At 39.0% G+C, this 18,644-nt stretch overlaps 1 protein-coding gene across 5 annotated transcripts in view; it reads left to right on the top strand.

Moving 5' to 3' along the window:
• LOC124111057 overlaps window positions 1-16,488 on the top strand; it is a 28,608-nt gene extending 12,120 nt beyond the window's left edge. For all 5 annotated transcript variants that reach the window (XM_048391450.1, XM_048391452.1, XM_048391451.1 and 2 more), the window contains 6 exons: window positions 191-268; window positions 3,011-3,088; window positions 5,831-5,908; window positions 8,651-8,728; window positions 11,471-11,548; window positions 16,225-16,488. In XM_048391450.1, coding sequence (XP_048247407.1) covers window positions 191-268; window positions 3,011-3,088; window positions 5,831-5,908; window positions 8,651-8,728; window positions 11,471-11,548; window positions 16,225-16,292 — 458 coding nt within the window. In that variant the 3' untranslated portion in view covers window positions 16,293-16,488. The remainder of the gene's footprint in view (window positions 1-190; window positions 269-3,010; window positions 3,089-5,830; window positions 5,909-8,650; window positions 8,729-11,470; window positions 11,549-16,224) is intronic.
• The last annotated feature ends 2,156 nt before the right edge of the window (window positions 16,489-18,644 follow it).

The raw sequence follows: 18,644 nt of genomic DNA, 5'->3' as shown, positions 1-18,644 counted from the left end.
GTATTAAGAGTGGGTGAGAGACAACTCATCTTTCTTTTGAGTTTTATTGACTTACTCATCTGAAACGTTATGGGTCATTAACAGTAGTAGCTGTCTTTCTAGATTCAGGAATATGACATGTGCATGTGAGAAATGTAGTTTTAATAAGATTATGAGATTATTTAGTATTTATTGTATTTTGTCCTCACAGACCAATTCGCCAAGTCCCCAACGTCAGGTGAAGTGGGCAGAGGGTTGTTCAGAATGGTGACCTCTGGAAAAGGCAACGGCAAGTATTTTAATAGTATAATCCTGCAAACGTTTGAATTTCTTCTATTCATTCTTCAAACTAGTGTGTAAAACACAAATGTATGAACCTATTTTGTGATCCAGGTACAAATTACAGAGCTATTCACAGCCGTGTTATGCGCTGTGCATGACAGGAAGAAAAGGAATGTGTGCCGGAAATTTCCTCCGTTAATTCTTAAAACTGGTCTCAAATCGAAATTGGTCATACTATTGTTATTAACATAAAACAGAAAGCCAGGTGCAGGTGTTGACCGAAAGGTTAAACATGTCCTGCCCTATTGGTATCAGTTAAGACAGTTTTCCTTCATCATAGGTACTTCTTAAATGTTTTATGATGACTACGTGTGGTGTCCACGTGGATATACTGGCAAAAGGAAATACAGTGGATGCCTGTATCCACGTGCAAAGTGAATAGTCGTGAGTGTGTGAGTGTGTGAGTGGGTGTGTGAGTGAGTGATTGAGTTTTGTTTAAAGCCGCTGTTAACAGTATTCCAGTTATAGCTTTTGTGAAGCAGTTTTTCGGACGTTTACCACTTCGGTGAAACCCATAACACGGGTATGGTGCTGACGAACCTCGAAACTTGGTCGGGGCGAACCAGGTTTCCAAATCAGTCATATGTTTCTGGCCTGCCCAAAGGACGCAACTGCACAGAAAAATTCGGCGCCTTAGACGACTGGGCTACCCGTGTCTCCGATACTGGATGGAACTTTTTACCTGTTGAAATACAAATGCAACACATTACACATTAATGTAAACAGAAACCATGCTGCCTTGACCTTGTGTCACCCATACATGGCTGTGCTACGTTGGGAAATACCTGGAAAGTATGCTTTGTAGACACATTGACGCCATAAAGACGAGTCAGTATTCGAGATCAATGTCAGTCACATGATTTCGAGGTCTACATTTACATGTATTGTTTTGTTACGTGGTGCCGATTTACCAATGGAGAAGGCAAGATTCTTAATGAAGGTGCAACAACAAATTATATTGTCTCCCCTTTTTTAGCCACTTACAAACTTTAAACTCTGCAGCCCAGTCAGCCACCCTCCGGTATAGCCTCTATTCGTGACTCTCGCGAAGTTGGTATTCCCGAATCGGAAGCGAGGCAGTGACCTATTTTCTACCCTGGCCTACTTCCATGTTAAGAATAGTATGGCGGTAACCACAAATCACGCCGGAAATCGCCCTCGGTTTGTGCCACTGTAAACCACTCAATGATCACGTAATAATTGGTCAAATAAAGGACAAGAACGTGACAGGGCAGTATCCCACTTTCAACTTGATAGTTCTTGTGATAGGGACCGCAGACCAGTGTTTTCTTTAAAAAGAATATTTTACCTATTTCCTTTAAGGTCTAGTAACCATAATAGCATACAAATGTATATGATTTAGACAAGAGTCTCAGAACCGAAACCACCAAAGTGAGCGGTTTTCGGATTTTCAGCAACAACAGCTTCTAAGACATAAAAGTTTTCAATGAGAAAACTGTTCCAGTCCAATCAGCGGATATGTGTGCATTTTCCAGAACGTTCTCCTGGAAAATATGTATAATTACGGAAACTATTTGCATGTGTGTTAATGCGAACGTCGTCATGATACATACAACTAATAAAATATCATGTAAAAAAAGTAATTGTCATGTATGATTACTTTCTTAAATTCCATTTCTTGATACAAGAAACCACTCGTGTATATTTCTTTATTTGAAATCATGATACTGACATGAACAGATTTGTTATTTTATATACATTCATGTAACATTTTACATTGAAAATATTCCATCTTGATGAACAAATATCAGTTTGGAAACAAAATAAACGGGTGGTCAAACATATTAACCTGTCTCATTGTGAATCGTCGTGTCCTGTTAAAGTGGGTCGTTGAGAAAAGCTTCATTCACCAGTCAACACATGATTATTATGTATTGTTTGTTTGTTGTTTTCTGCAATATTCCAGTTCACGACGGTGGTCTGTAAATAGTCAAGACTCGAGCAGACAATCTAGTTATTGATCATGAACATCAATCCACGCAATTGGGATTCGATAACATACATTCACCCATATTACCGAGCCTGAACACCCGATTCATTTTGTCGCTTCTTAGCGACTTATACCTAAACAAATGTTTACTGTAGACACCAAAGACTGTAGGTGCTGGAATAGCACTGGACATAAGAGATGTTGACTTGTGGACAGTTGAAGGCATCCTTCTTCTCACAGTCTTGTGGAGAATTATAGTCACTTTGAACCTGTATGCATAAATCCAAATATGAAACCGACAGGGCGGTTCCATTGCTTTTAACTACACCCTGATCAGGCTGGTAAAACAGTGGAATTGGCAAATTGACCATTATTATACGATATCCCGGAGGCAAAACAATAAATAAATTAACTGAAATAATTGCAAGTGTCACGGGTCCACACTTTATACGATCATATCCCATATCAACGCCAAGTGTCAGATTTGGTGATGATACAGACTGAGATAGAGTTTTATTACTATCAATGAAAGCTAGTGATCATAAGTTGTATTAAGAGTGGGTGAGAGACAACTCATCTTTCTTTTGAGTTTTATTGACTTACTCATCTGAAACGTTATGGGTCATTAACAGTAGTAGCTGTCTTTCTAGATTCAGGAATATGACATGTGCATGTGAGAAATGTAGTTTTAATAAGATTATGAGATTATTTAGTATTTATTGTATTTTGTCCTCACAGACCAATTCGCCAAGTCCCCAACGTCAGGTGAAGTGGGCAGAGGGTTGTTCAGAATGGTGACCTCTGGAAAAGGCAACGGCAAGTATTTTAATAGTATAATCCTGCAAACGTTTGAATTTCTTCTATTCATTCTTCAAACTAGTGTGTAAAACACAAATGTATGAACCTATTTTGTGATCCAGGTACAAATTACAGAGCTATTCACAGCCGTGTTATGCGCTGTGCATGACAGGAAGAAAAGGAATGTGTGCCGGAAATTTCCTCCGTTAATTCTTAAAACTGGTCTCAAATCGAAATTGGTCATACTATTGTTATTAACATAAAACAGAAAGCCAGGTGCAGGTGTTGACCGAAAGGTTAAACATGTCCTGCCCTATTGGTATCAGTTAAGACAGTTTTCCTTCATCATAGGTACTTCTTAAATGTTTTATGATGACTACGTGTGGTGTCCACGTGGATATACTGGCAAAAGGAAATACAGTGGATGCCTGTATCCACGTGCAAAGTGAATAGTCGTGAGTGTGTGAGTGTGTGAGTGGGTGTGTGAGTGAGTGATTGAGTTTTGTTTAAAGCCGCTGTTAACAGTATTCCAGTTATAGCTTTTGTGAAGCAGTTTTTCGGACGTTTACCACTTCGGTGAAACCCATAACACGGGTATGGTGCTGACGAACCTCGAAACTTGGTCGGGGCGAACCAGGTTTCCAAATCAGTCATATGTTTCTGGCCTGCCCAAAGGACGCAACTGCACAGAAAAATTCGGCGCCTTAGACGACTGGGCTACCCGTGTCTCCGATACTGGATGGAACTTTTTACCTGTTGAAATACAAATGCAACACATTACACATTAATGTAAACAGAAACCATGCTGCCTTGACCTTGTGTCACCCATACATGGCTGTGCTACGTTGGGAAATACCTGGAAAGTATGCTTTGTAGACACATTGACGCCATAAAGACGAGTCAGTATTCGAGATCAATGTCAGTCACATGATTTCGAGGTCTACATTTACATGTATTGTTTTGTTACGTGGTGCCGATTTACCAATGGAGAAGGCAAGATTCTTAATGAAGGTGCAACAACAAATTATATTGTCTCCCCTTTTTTAGCCACTTACAAACTTTAAACTCTGCAGCCCAGTCAGCCACCCTCCGGTATAGCCTCTATTCGTGACTCTCGCGAAGTTGGTATTCCCGAATCGGAAGCGAGGCAGTGACCTATTTTCTACCCTGGCCTACTTCCATGTTAAGAATAGTATGGCGGTAACCACAAATCACGCCGGAAATCGCCCTCGGTTTGTGCCACTGTAAACCACTCAATGATCACGTAATAATTGGTCAAATAAAGGACAAGAACGTGACAGGGCAGTATCCCACTTTCAACTTGATAGTTCTTGTGATAGGGACCGCAGACCAGTGTTTTCTTTAAAAAGAATATTTTACCTATTTCCTTTAAGGTCTAGTAACCATAATAGCATACAAATGTATATGATTTAGACAAGAGTCTCAGAACCGAAACCACCAAAGTGAGCGGTTTTCGGATTTTCAGCAACAACAGCTTCTAAGACATAAAAGTTTTCAATGAGAAAACTGTTCCAGTCCAATCAGCGGATATGTGTGCATTTTCCAGAACGTTCTCCTGGAAAATATGTATAATTACGGAAACTATTTGCATGTGTGTTAATGCGAACGTCGTCATGATACATACAACTAATAAAATATCATGTAAAAAAAGTAATTGTCATGTATGATTACTTTCTTAAATTCCATTTCTTGATACAAGAAACCACTCGTGTATATTTCTTTATTTGAAATCATGATACTGACATGAACAGATTTGTTATTTTATATACATTCATGTAACATTTTACATTGAAAATATTCCATCTTGATGAACAAATATCAGTTTGGAAACAAAATAAACGGGTGGTCAAACATATTAACCTGTCTCATTGTGAATCGTCGTGTCCTGTTAAAGTGGGTCGTTGAGAAAAGCTTCATTCACCAGTCAACACATGATTATTATGTATTGTTTGTTTGTTGTTTTCTGCAATATTCCAGTTCACGACGGTGGTCTGTAAATAGTCAAGACTCGAGCAGACAATCTAGTTATTGATCATGAACATCAATCCACGCAATTGGGATTCGATAACATACATTCACCCATATTACCGAGCCTGAACACCCGATTCATTTTGTCGCTTCTTAGCGACTTATACCTAAACAAATGTTTACTGTAGACACCAAAGACTGTAGGTGCTGGAATAGCACTGGACATAAGAGATGTTGACTTGTGGACAGTTGAAGGCATCCTTCTTCTCACAGTCTTGTGGAGAATTATAGTCACTTTGAACCTGTATGCATAAATCCAAATATGAAACCGACAGGGCGGTTCCATTGCTTTTAACTACACCCTGATCAGGCTGGTAAAACAGTGGAATTGGCAAATTGACCATTATTATACGATATCCCGGAGGCAAAACAATAAATAAATTAACTGAAATAATTGCAAGTGTCACGGGTCCACACTTTATACGATCATATCCCATATCAACGCCAAGTGTCAGATTTGGTGATGATACAGACTGAGATAGAGTTTTATTACTATCAATGAAAGCTAGTGATCATAAGTTGTATTAAGAGTGGGTGAGAGACAACTCATCTTTCTTTTGAGTTTTATTGACTTACTCATCTGAAACGTTATGGGTCATTAACAGTAGTAGCTGTCTTTCTAGATTCAGGAATATGACATGTGCATGTGAGAAATGTAGTTTTAATAAGATTATGAGATTATTTAGTATTTATTGTATTTTGTCCTCACAGACCAATTCGCCAAGTCCCCAACGTCAGGTGAAGTGGGCAGAGGGTTGTTCAGAATGGTGACCTCTGGAAAAGGCAACGGCAAGTATTTTAATAGTATAATCCTGCAAACGTTTGAATTTCTTCTATTCATTCTTCAAACTAGTGTGTAAAACACAAATGTATGAACCTATTTTGTGATCCAGGTACAAATTACAGAGCTATTCACAGCCGTGTTATGCGCTGTGCATGACAGGAAGAAAAGGAATGTGTGCCGGAAATTTCCTCCGTTAATTCTTAAAACTGGTCTCAAATCGAAATTGGTCATACTATTGTTATTAACATAAAACAGAAAGCCAGGTGCAGGTGTTGACCGAAAGGTTAAACATGTCCTGCCCTATTGGTATCAGTTAAGACAGTTTTCCTTCATCATAGGTACTTCTTAAATGTTTTATGATGACTACGTGTGGTGTCCACGTGGATATACTGGCAAAAGGAAATACAGTGGATGCCTGTATCCACGTGCAAAGTGAATAGTCGTGAGTGTGTGAGTGTGTGAGTGGGTGTGTGAGTGAGTGATTGAGTTTTGTTTAAAGCCGCTGTTAACAGTATTCCAGTTATAGCTTTTGTGAAGCAGTTTTTCGGACGTTTACCACTTCGGTGAAACCCATAACACGGGTATGGTGCTGACGAACCTCGAAACTTGGTCGGGGCGAACCAGGTTTCCAAATCAGTCATATGTTTCTGGCCTGCCCAAAGGACGCAACTGCACAGAAAAATTCGGCGCCTTAGACGACTGGGCTACCCGTGTCTCCGATACTGGATGGAACTTTTTACCTGTTGAAATACAAATGCAACACATTACACATTAATGTAAACAGAAACCATGCTGCCTTGACCTTGTGTCACCCATACATGGCTGTGCTACGTTGGGAAATACCTGGAAAGTATGCTTTGTAGACACATTGACGCCATAAAGACGAGTCAGTATTCGAGATCAATGTCAGTCACATGATTTCGAGGTCTACATTTACATGTATTGTTTTGTTACGTGGTGCCGATTTACCAATGGAGAAGGCAAGATTCTTAATGAAGGTGCAACAACAAATTATATTGTCTCCCCTTTTTTAGCCACTTACAAACTTTAAACTCTGCAGCCCAGTCAGCCACCCTCCGGTATAGCCTCTATTCGTGACTCTCGCGAAGTTGGTATTCCCGAATCGGAAGCGAGGCAGTGACCTATTTTCTACCCTGGCCTACTTCCATGTTAAGAATAGTATGGCGGTAACCACAAATCACGCCGGAAATCGCCCTCGGTTTGTGCCACTGTAAACCACTCAATGATCACGTAATAATTGGTCAAATAAAGGACAAGAACGTGACAGGGCAGTATCCCACTTTCAACTTGATAGTTCTTGTGATAGGGACCGCAGACCAGTGTTTTCTTTAAAAAGAATATTTTACCTATTTCCTTTAAGGTCTAGTAACCATAATAGCATACAAATGTATATGATTTAGACAAGAGTCTCAGAACCGAAACCACCAAAGTGAGCGGTTTTCGGATTTTCAGCAACAACAGCTTCTAAGACATAAAAGTTTTCAATGAGAAAACTGTTCCAGTCCAATCAGCGGATATGTGTGCATTTTCCAGAACGTTCTCCTGGAAAATATGTATAATTACGGAAACTATTTGCATGTGTGTTAATGCGAACGTCGTCATGATACATACAACTAATAAAATATCATGTAAAAAAAGTAATTGTCATGTATGATTACTTTCTTAAATTCCATTTCTTGATACAAGAAACCACTCGTGTATATTTCTTTATTTGAAATCATGATACTGACATGAACAGATTTGTTATTTTATATACATTCATGTAACATTTTACATTGAAAATATTCCATCTTGATGAACAAATATCAGTTTGGAAACAAAATAAACGGGTGGTCAAACATATTAACCTGTCTCATTGTGAATCGTCGTGTCCTGTTAAAGTGGGTCGTTGAGAAAAGCTTCATTCACCAGTCAACACATGATTATTATGTATTGTTTGTTTGTTGTTTTCTGCAATATTCCAGTTCACGACGGTGGTCTGTAAATAGTCAAGACTCGAGCAGACAATCTAGTTATTGATCATGAACATCAATCCACGCAATTGGGATTCGATAACATACATTCACCCATATTACCGAGCCTGAACACCCGATTCATTTTGTCGCTTCTTAGCGACTTATACCTAAACAAATGTTTACTGTAGACACCAAAGACTGTAGGTGCTGGAATAGCACTGGACATAAGAGATGTTGACTTGTGGACAGTTGAAGGCATCCTTCTTCTCACAGTCTTGTGGAGAATTATAGTCACTTTGAACCTGTATGCATAAATCCAAATATGAAACCGACAGGGCGGTTCCATTGCTTTTAACTACACCCTGATCAGGCTGGTAAAACAGTGGAATTGGCAAATTGACCATTATTATACGATATCCCGGAGGCAAAACAATAAATAAATTAACTGAAATAATTGCAAGTGTCACGGGTCCACACTTTATACGATCATATCCCATATCAACGCCAAGTGTCAGATTTGGTGATGATACAGACTGAGATAGAGTTTTATTACTATCAATGAAAGCTAGTGATCATAAGTTGTATTAAGAGTGGGTGAGAGACAACTCATCTTTCTTTTGAGTTTTATTGACTTACTCATCTGAAACGTTATGGGTCATTAACAGTAGTAGCTGTCTTTCTAGATTCAGGAATATGACATGTGCATGTGAGAAATGTAGTTTTAATAAGATTATGAGATTATTTAGTATTTATTGTATTTTGTCCTCACAGACCAATTCGCCAAGTCCCCAACGTCAGGTGAAGTGGGCAGAGGGTTGTTCAGAATGGTGACCTCTGGAAAAGGCAACGGCAAGTATTTTAATAGTATAATCCTGCAAACGTTTGAATTTCTTCTATTCATTCTTCAAACTAGTGTGTAAAACACAAATGTATGAACCTATTTTGTGATCCAGGTACAAATTACAGAGCTATTCACAGCCGTGTTATGCGCTGTGCATGACAGGAAGAAAAGGAATGTGTGCCGGAAATTTCCTCCGTTAATTCTTAAAACTGGTCTCAAATCGAAATTGGTCATACTATTGTTATTAACATAAAACAGAAAGCCAGGTGCAGGTGTTGACCGAAAGGTTAAACATGTCCTGCCCTATTGGTATCAGTTAAGACAGTTTTCCTTCATCATAGGTACTTCTTAAATGTTTTATGATGACTACGTGTGGTGTCCACGTGGATATACTGGCAAAAGGAAATACAGTGGATGCCTGTATCCACGTGCAAAGTGAATAGTCGTGAGTGTGTGAGTGTGTGAGTGGGTGTGTGAGTGAGTGATTGAGTTTTGTTTAAAGCCGCTGTTAACAGTATTCCAGTTATAGCTTTTGTGAAGCAGTTTTTCGGACGTTTACCACTTCGGTGAAACCCATAACACGGGTATGGTGCTGACGAACCTCGAAACTTGGTCGGGGCGAACCAGGTTTCCAAATCAGTCATATGTTTCTGGCCTGCCCAAAGGACGCAACTGCACAGAAAAATTCGGCGCCTTAGACGACTGGGCTACCCGTGTCTCCGATACTGGATGGAACTTTTTACCTGTTGAAATACAAATGCAACACATTACACATTAATGTAAACAGAAACCATGCTGCCTTGACCTTGTGTCACCCATACATGGCTGTGCTACGTTGGGAAATACCTGGAAAGTATGCTTTGTAGACACATTGACGCCATAAAGACGAGTCAGTATTCGAGATCAATGTCAGTCACATGATTTCGAGGTCTACATTTACATGTATTGTTTTGTTACGTGGTGCCGATTTACCAATGGAGAAGGCAAGATTCTTAATGAAGGTGCAACAACAAATTATATTGTCTCCCCTTTTTTAGCCACTTACAAACTTTAAACTCTGCAGCCCAGTCAGCCACCCTCCGGTATAGCCTCTATTCGTGACTCTCGCGAAGTTGGTATTCCCGAATCGGAAGCGAGGCAGTGACCTTTTTTCTACCCTGGCCTACTTCCATGTTAAGAATAGTATGGCGGTAACCACAAATCACGCCGGAAATCGCCCTCGGTTTGTGCCACTGTAAACCACTCAATGATCACGTAATAATTGGTCAAATAAAGGACAAGAACGTGACAGGGCAGTATCCCACTTTCAACTTGATAGTTCTTGTGAAAGGGACCGCAGACCAGTGTTTTCTTTAAAAAGAATATTTTACCTATTTCCTTTAAGGTCTAGTAACCATAATAGCATACAAATGTATATGATTTAGACAAGAGTCTCAGAACCGAAACCACCAAAGTGAGCGATTTTCGGATTTTCAGCAACAACAGCTTCTAAGACATAAAAGTTTTCAATGAGAAAACTGTTCCAGTCCAATCAGCGGATATGTGTGCATTTTCCAGAACGTTCTCCTGGAAAATATGTATAATTACGGAAACTATTTGCATGTGTGTTAATGCGAACGTCGTCATGATACATACAACTAATAAAATATCATGTAAAAAAAGTAATTGTCATGTATGATTACTTTCTTAAATTCCATTTCTTGATACAAGAAACCACTCGTGTATATTTCTTTATTTGAAATCATGATACTGACATGAACAGATTTGTTATTTTATATACATTCATGTAACATTTTACATTGAAAATATTCCATCTTGATGAACAAATATCAGTTTGGAAACAAAATAAACGGGTGGTCAAACATATTAACCTGTCTCATTGTGAATCGTCATGTCCTGTTAAAGTGGGTCGTTGAGAAAAGCTTCATTCACCAGTCAACACATGATTATTATGTATTGTTTGTTTGTTGTTTTCTGCAATATTCCAGTTCACGACGGTGGTCTGTAAATAGTCAAGACTCGAGCAAACAATCTAGTTATTGATCATGAACATCAATCCACGCAATTGGGATTCGATAACATACATTCACCCATATTACCGAGCCTGAACACCCGATTCATTTTGTCGCTTCTTAGCGACTTATACCTAAACAAATGTTTACTGTAGACACCAAAGACTGTAGGTGCTGGAATAGCACTGGACATAAGAGATGTTGACTTGTGGACAGTTGAAGGCATCCTTCTTCTCACAGTCTTGTGGAGAATTATAGTCACTTTGAACCTGTATGCATAAATCCAAATATGAAACCGACAGGGCGGTTCCATTGCTTTTAACTACACCCTGATCAGGCTGGTAAAACAGTGGAATTGGCAAATTGACCATTATTATACGATATCCCGGAGGCAAAACAATAAATAAATTAACTGAAATAATTGCAAGTGTCACGGGTCCACACTTTATACGATCATATCCCATATCAACGCCAAGTGTCAGATTTGGTGATGATACAGACTGAGATAGAGTTTTATTACTATCAATGAAAGCTAGTGATCATAAGTTGTATTAAGAGTGGGTGAGAGACAACTCATCTTTCTTTTGAGTTTTATTGACTTACTCATCTGAAACGTTATGGGTCATTAACAGTAGTAGCTGTCTTTCTAGATTCAGGAATATGACATGTGCATGTGAGAAATGTAGTTTTAATAAGATTATGAGATTATTTAGTATTTATTGTATTTTGTCCTCACAGACCAATTCGCCAAGTCCCCAACGTCAGGTGAAGTGGGCAGAGGGTTGTTCAGAATGGTGACCTCTGGAAAAGGCAACGGCAAGTATTTTAATAGTATAATCCTGCAAACGTTTGAATTTCTTCTATTCATTCTTCAAACAAGTGTGTAAAACACAAATGTATGAACCTATTTTGTGATCCAGGTACAAATTACAGAGCTATTCACAGCCGTGTTATGCGCTGTGCATGACAGGAAGAAAAGGAATGTGTGCCGGAAATTTCCTCCGTTAATTCTTAAAACTGGTCTCAAATCGAAATTGGTCATACTATTGTTATTAACATAAAACAGAAAGCCAGGTGCAGGTGTTGACCGAAAGGTTAAACATGTCCTGCCCTATTGGTATCAGGTAAGACAGTTTTCCTTCATCATAGGTACTTCTTAAATGTTTTATGATGACTACGTGTGGTGTCCACGTGGATATACTGGCAAAAGGAAATACAGTGGATGCCTGTATCCACGTGCAAAGTGAATAGTCGTGAGTGTGTGAGTGTGTGAGTGTGTGAGTGGGTGTGTGAGTGAGTGATTGAGTTTTGTTTAAAGCCGCTGTTAACAGTATTCCAGTTATAGCTTTTGTGAAGCAGTTTTTCGGACGTTTACCACTTCGGTGAAACCCATAACACGGGTATGGTGCTGACGAACCTCGAAACTTGGTCGGGGCGAACCAGGTTTCCAAATCAGTCATATGTTTCTGGCCTGCCCAAAGGACGCAACTGCACAGAAAAATTCGGCGCCTTAGACGACTGGGCTACCCGTGTCTCCGATACTGGATGGAACTTTTTACCTGTTGAAATACAAATGCAACACATTACACATTAATGTAAACAGAAACCATGCTGCCTTGACCTTGTGTCACCCATACATGGCTGTGCTACGTTGGGAAATACCTGGAAAGTATGCTTTGTAGACACATTGACGCCATAAAGACGAGTCAGTATTCGAGATCAATGTCAGTCACATGATTTCGAGGTCTACATTTACATGTATTGTTTTGTTACGTGGTGCCGATTTACCAATGGAGAAGGCAAGATTCTTAATGAAGGTGCAACAACAAATTATATTGTCTCCCCTTTTTTAGCCACTTACAAACTTTAAACTCTGCAGCCCAGTCAGCCACCCTCCGGTATAGCCTCTATTCGTGACTCTCGCGAAGTTGGTATTCCCGAATCGGAAGCGAGGCAGTGACCTATTTTCTACCCTGGCCTACTTCCTTGTTGAGGATAGTATGGCGGTAACCACAAATCACGCCGGAAATCGCCATCGGTTTGTGCCACTGTAAACCACTCGATGATCACGTAATAATTGGTCAAATAAAGGACAAGAACGTGACAGGGCAGTATCCCACTTTCAACTTGATAGTTCTTGTGATAGGGACCGCAGACCAGTGTTTTCTTTAAAAAGGATATTTTATCTATTTCCTTTTAGGTCTAGTAACCATAATAGCACACAAATGTATATGATTTAGACAAGAGTCTCAGAACCGAAACCACCAAAGTGAGCGATTTTCGGATTTTCAGCAACAACAGCTTCTAAGACATAAAAGTTTTCAATGAGAAAACTGTTCCAGTCCAATCAGCGGATATGTGTGCATTTTCCAGAACGTTCTCATGGAAAATATGAATAATTACGGAAACTATTTGCATGTGTGTTAATGCGAACGTCGTCATGATACATACAACTAATAAAATATCATGTAAAAAAAGTAATTGTCATGTATGATTACTTTCTTAAATTCCATTTCTTGATACAAGAAACCACTTGTGTATATTTCTTTATTTGAAATCATGATACTGACATGAACAGATTTGTTATTTTATATACATTCATGTAACATTTTACATTGAAAATATTCCATCTTGATGAACAAATATCAGTTTGGAAACAAAATAAACGGGTGGTCAAACATATTAACCTGTCTCATTGTGAATCGTCGTGTCCTGTTAAAGTGGGTCGTTGAGAAAAGCTTCATTCACCAGTCAACACATGATTATTATGTATTGTTTGTTTGTTGTTTTCTGCAATATTCCAGTTCACGACGGTGGTCTGTAAATAGTCAAGACTCGAGCAGACAATCTAGTTATTGATCATGAACATCAATCCACGCAATTGGGATTCGATAACATACATTCACCCATATTACCGAGCCTGAACACCCGATTCATTTTGTCGCTTCTTAGCGACTTATACCTAAACAAATGTTTACTGTAGACACCAAAGACTGTAGGTGCTGGAATAGCACTGGTCATAAGAGATGTTGACTTATGGACAGTTGAAGGCATCCCTCTTCTCACAGTCTTGTGGAGAATTATAGTCACTTTGAACCTGTATGCATAAATCCAAATATGAAACCGACAGGGCGGTTCCATTGCTTTTAACTACACCCTGATCAGGCTGGTAAAACAGTGGAATTGGCAAATTGACCATTATTATACGATATCCCGGAGGCAAAACAATAAATAAATTAACTGAAATAATTGCAAGTGTCACGGGTCCACACTTTATACGATCATATCCCATATCAACGCCAAGTGTCAGATTTGGTGATGATACAGACTGAGATAGAGTTTTATTACTATCAATGAAAGCTAGTGATCATAAGTTGTATTAAGAGTGGGTGAGAGACAACTCATCTTTCTTTTGAGTTTTATTGACTTACTCATCTGAAACGTTATGGGTCATTAACAGTAGTAGCTGTCTTTCTAGATTCAGGAATATGACATGTGCATGTGCATGTGAGAAGGGACCGAAGACCAGTGTTTTCTTTAAAAAGGATATTTTTCCTATTTCCGTTTAGGTCTAGTAACCATAATAGCACACAAATGTATATGATTTAGACAAGAGACTCAGAACCGAAACCACCAAAGTGAGCGATTTTCGGATTTTCAGCAACAACAGCTTCTAAGACATTAAATTGTTCAATGAGAAATCTGTTCCAGTCCAATCAGCGGATATGTTTGCATTTTCCAGAACGTTCTCCTGGAAAATATGTATAATTACGGAAACTATTTGCATGTGTGTTAATGCGAACGTCGTCATGATACATACAACTAATAAAATATCATGTAAAAAAAGTAATTGTCATGTATGATTACTTTCTTAAATTCCATTTCTTGATACAAGAAACCACTCGTGTATATTTCTTTATTTGAAATTATGATACTGACATGAAAAGATATGTTATTTTATATACATTGATGTAACATTTTACATTGAAAGTATTCCATCTTGGTAAGCAAATATCAGTTTGCAAAAAAAGTAAACATCAAGCCCCCTTCCATCCAAAAGAAACCAATACAGCATCTTCGTACGAGAAATTCAAAAAATACTGAAACAACAAGGTGCAAAGAATTTCTTGCTTTAAAACTTGATTTCCATTATGTCAAGAGATTTTAAAACTATACTGATAAATTAGAACGTGTGAGGCGATTACACTATGAGAGTAAATATTGTCTTACACCTGCGCTGTGGGAAATATGGAAATTGAGATCATCATACCTGTGGCCCTGTGGTAAAAGTAAATGTTCTTTTTGGTCCAAAGATGTACTTACAGATAAACGTGTAAAACTACCTTATGGCAACCAAAGGCAGTGATGAGAAAAGACCCACCAATGATTCCTGTTAAAGGTTTGCAAACAGTTGTGGACGATACCCGTAACCTCGAGGAACCATGGGTAGAGGATTACACTGATATTGTACACTATAAAATAATATCCTTGTGTTTCATTACACCTAATTGCCTGAAAAGTGTAATACAAAGAATCCAAATCTAAAACGGCGCCAGGGCCTGATGGCGTTCGAAACCGGTGATATTATTTACATGGAACAGAAAGGGATTTACCACTAAAACCTCTCAATAGAATACAGAAAAACCTATAATTCTGAACCTGACAAATGCATTCTGAAGTCACTGAAATGTATTAACCTCCCCGAGCGACTTCTTGCTTCACTCATGTCTTTAATGATTTGCTGGTCAACTCAACTTGAGATGTATTCCCAGGAGCAGGTGGTGATTGGTCTTTTGCTGTTCTGTTTGTCACTAAATCCTTCAAGCTTTTTGCTTAGCAAAGAGGAAGGGTATCATTCTGGACCCACTCGGGACAGTGCTCTAATTCCTCTTACTTAAATCTTTCACATGGCTGACATTGGACTTCTTGTCAAAGGAGAACCCACACTGAACAAACGTTTTCTCCTTGTCGAGTCCCAGACGCACTCCAGAATGCTCACATCAAAGACATACTTGGGGCAGAATACACATGTAGGCCTAGGAAAATGTGGAATTCAGAGCTGAACGCTTGCAATACAGTCAAAGCAACAAATACATATGTTGTGCCCGTCCTTTCGTAATTTTTCAGGGTATAGACGATCTCACACGCAGATTCGTGTCAAACAACATATCCCATCACACTCGCTTTTCCCTCAGTTGGTTTCATTAACGTAGTGTGGACATTTGCACACATTTATTTGTCTGATGATGTTCTTGTGAGGCATGTCAAGACTCATGATGAAAACAAAAGCATTCCACAGTTTGCTAAAACGCGCGATCATGATCACAATGTCCATGTTGATTTTGCTAATGGTTCTGTACTGCTGGCCGGTACCGAAATGAGTGTCAAAGCGAAGTACCATATCAAATCAACATTTACAGATGCTACTGCTTTGTGTGATTACTTGATGTGTGTCAGTGGACAAATGATTAAAGTGTTCTCCGTTCCATTAGGTAACCATGGAATGTCAGCAAGTTCTCTGGCTGGTGGTCCTGTTCGTCGTTCCAAGGGTCCGCCGTGAGATGAGTGAGAGCCAGGACAACACCTAAAGAATTAGAACCTACATTCCTCATAGGCTGAAAGGGAAGATGTTGTTATTCAAATGGAATAACTCCTAAAGCTTGGTCTGATTCGTCTCTCAATCCAAGGATTTTAGTTGGTAACTGCGATAGGAATACCTTGTTTCAGTTGAAGATATTAAATAACTTGCAATCTCATTTAATTTTCGTTTCATTCATTTTGTTTGGAAAGGTTCTTGTGCAAAAGTACCTAAAGTACAGACGCTCACTTTTATTTGATGAAGAAACATTTGAATAACTACCTAAACAGATATTATACCTTCAGCTTGCAAATTGGTAACATACAACAAAGAAATTATGGCTGTGGATGAAAATGGCACAGTTAATTAAATGCGAGTTGGTGGCGACACCCAAGGAGGGAGGGGTCCCTAACTGCCTGAGCACCATGGTGATGGGCACTTCAGACTGAGGAAAGCTAACTTAAGAGGGTAACCATGCATAAGCAGCTACCTTTTAAACCATTAACCTAGGTGCCCATTACATGACGTAGGGATTGGTCTTATCAGGGTAACCATCAATAAGCTCCAACCCTAACTAGCACATTAAACCAGGGGTTCAAACTGCAAGGGTAACCATAGCAATGAACTCCCCATACTGAATAAGACATGCCCAAGAGGGTAACCATACTGGGCCTTATTTGTAATCTAACTAACCTACAGTCCCTCCCTCCGAGTATGCCGCCTTTACATAACTGTACCGAAATAAATATGTATATACCATACAGAAATAAAATCCTGGATACATTACCACTAGTGAAGAAAACGCGGTCACACATATCTGCATTCACAGTGCTCCTACTTGTCCATCTTGTATATTGCAACAGTCCGCACACAGCTTGAGTTCAAGATTCAGTCACTGGTGCGGTGTAGTTGCCTAGTTGACACCAAATGAATATACACATGATTTCACACAATCTGTCTCGAACACACCAAGTAGTACAGTTCATTTGTGCCAACTGAGATGTCAAAAGATGGTCAGCTGTGGAGCACTGCAACATAAAAGCAAAAACCGGCGAGCAAGTATAATTGATACTAGAAATAGCATGTGCAATAATGAAAACATCACATTAACATGTCTAACATTAATAATAAATGAAGAAAGTATGTATTAAAATATTACATCATAATAGTAAATGAGCCAAAGGGAGGGCTGGGTGGGAATTTGAAACGTGTTGCTTGGTCGGCTGTTGGTTCGGAAAGGCCGAAACTATCAAAACTGGCATGCTCGCAGAATTGCGATTGCGCCACTTACATAATTACCTCCCTTTGACCGCAGACTTGATACTGAATGATGGAACAGCAAATAGCTATGTTTGCTGCAAAGCTATAAATGAATTTTATTTTATACATGTATAATAAAAATAATTATTGTTTATAACTTTCACATGTGATGGACTGGTGTTAATTATTTTAGATAGACATGGATGCCGACTGTTATAGTAGAATCACCTCTCAAATAACAGAAACTATGACGAAACAAATGAAAAAAAAAGCAAAGTTTCAGTTGTTCATTGAGTGAGTGGAGTTTACCTGCTTTGAACAGTCTTCCAGTCATATCATGGCGTGTCAACTTCATGTAAGAGGGAGGTCCAAAGTGATGCAGGTCCAAGCCACCGACCACTTTTGTGGAACCCTCGAGAAAGGAGTTTGGTGCGACAAACCTAGAAACATAATCGAGGCAGCCCGGATTCGAACCAGTGATCGTAGGTTTATAGCGTGCCCAAGGGGCGCAACTCTGCACAACGCATTGCGGCGCCCTAGATGCCTCGGGTGCCTGTGCCGTCCAATTGTATTTTGCTACAGCCGTCATAGAATATCAAGATGTAATTGCATGACAACAGTTCAAATATGATGATATTTCAAGCTGGTTAGACATTACTGACTGATTATTTCTAACAATCAAAATATAAAGATAAGCTAAAAAACATTTTTGGCAAACTATCTACAAAATGAACATAAAAGGCAGGTTCTCACTTCAAGCAACTGAGCAATTGTTCTTCTAATGTCACTTGATACGTTCATGTTGATAACAGGTGGATAAAGCCCCAGTGAACATAACAATTATAATATATATTACTCGGAATTGAAAGAAACATATCTTGTCACATTATCAGTAGTGTTATCAATGTGATAAAACAGTTGGGCTATATTTAGACTATCCGGATAAACAAATCCAATAAATTTGCTGTCATAATCCGATAAATATGCCAATGAGATTAGATGATAAAGATCGTATTACCTCGAGTGTTTCTGTATAAAAAGAACCAACACGCAAGGTTATAAGGGATGTTGCTT

The sequence above is a fragment of the Haliotis rufescens genome, unplaced genomic scaffold (genome assembly GCF_023055435.1).
Source record: "Haliotis rufescens isolate VD_foot unplaced genomic scaffold, xgHalRufe1.0.p SCAF_9, whole genome shotgun sequence".
NCBI lineage: Eukaryota > Metazoa > Mollusca > Gastropoda > Lepetellida > Haliotidae > Haliotis > Haliotis rufescens.
Note: the sequence above shows the minus strand (reverse complement) of the source record. Positions and strands in the feature narration are given on the sequence as shown.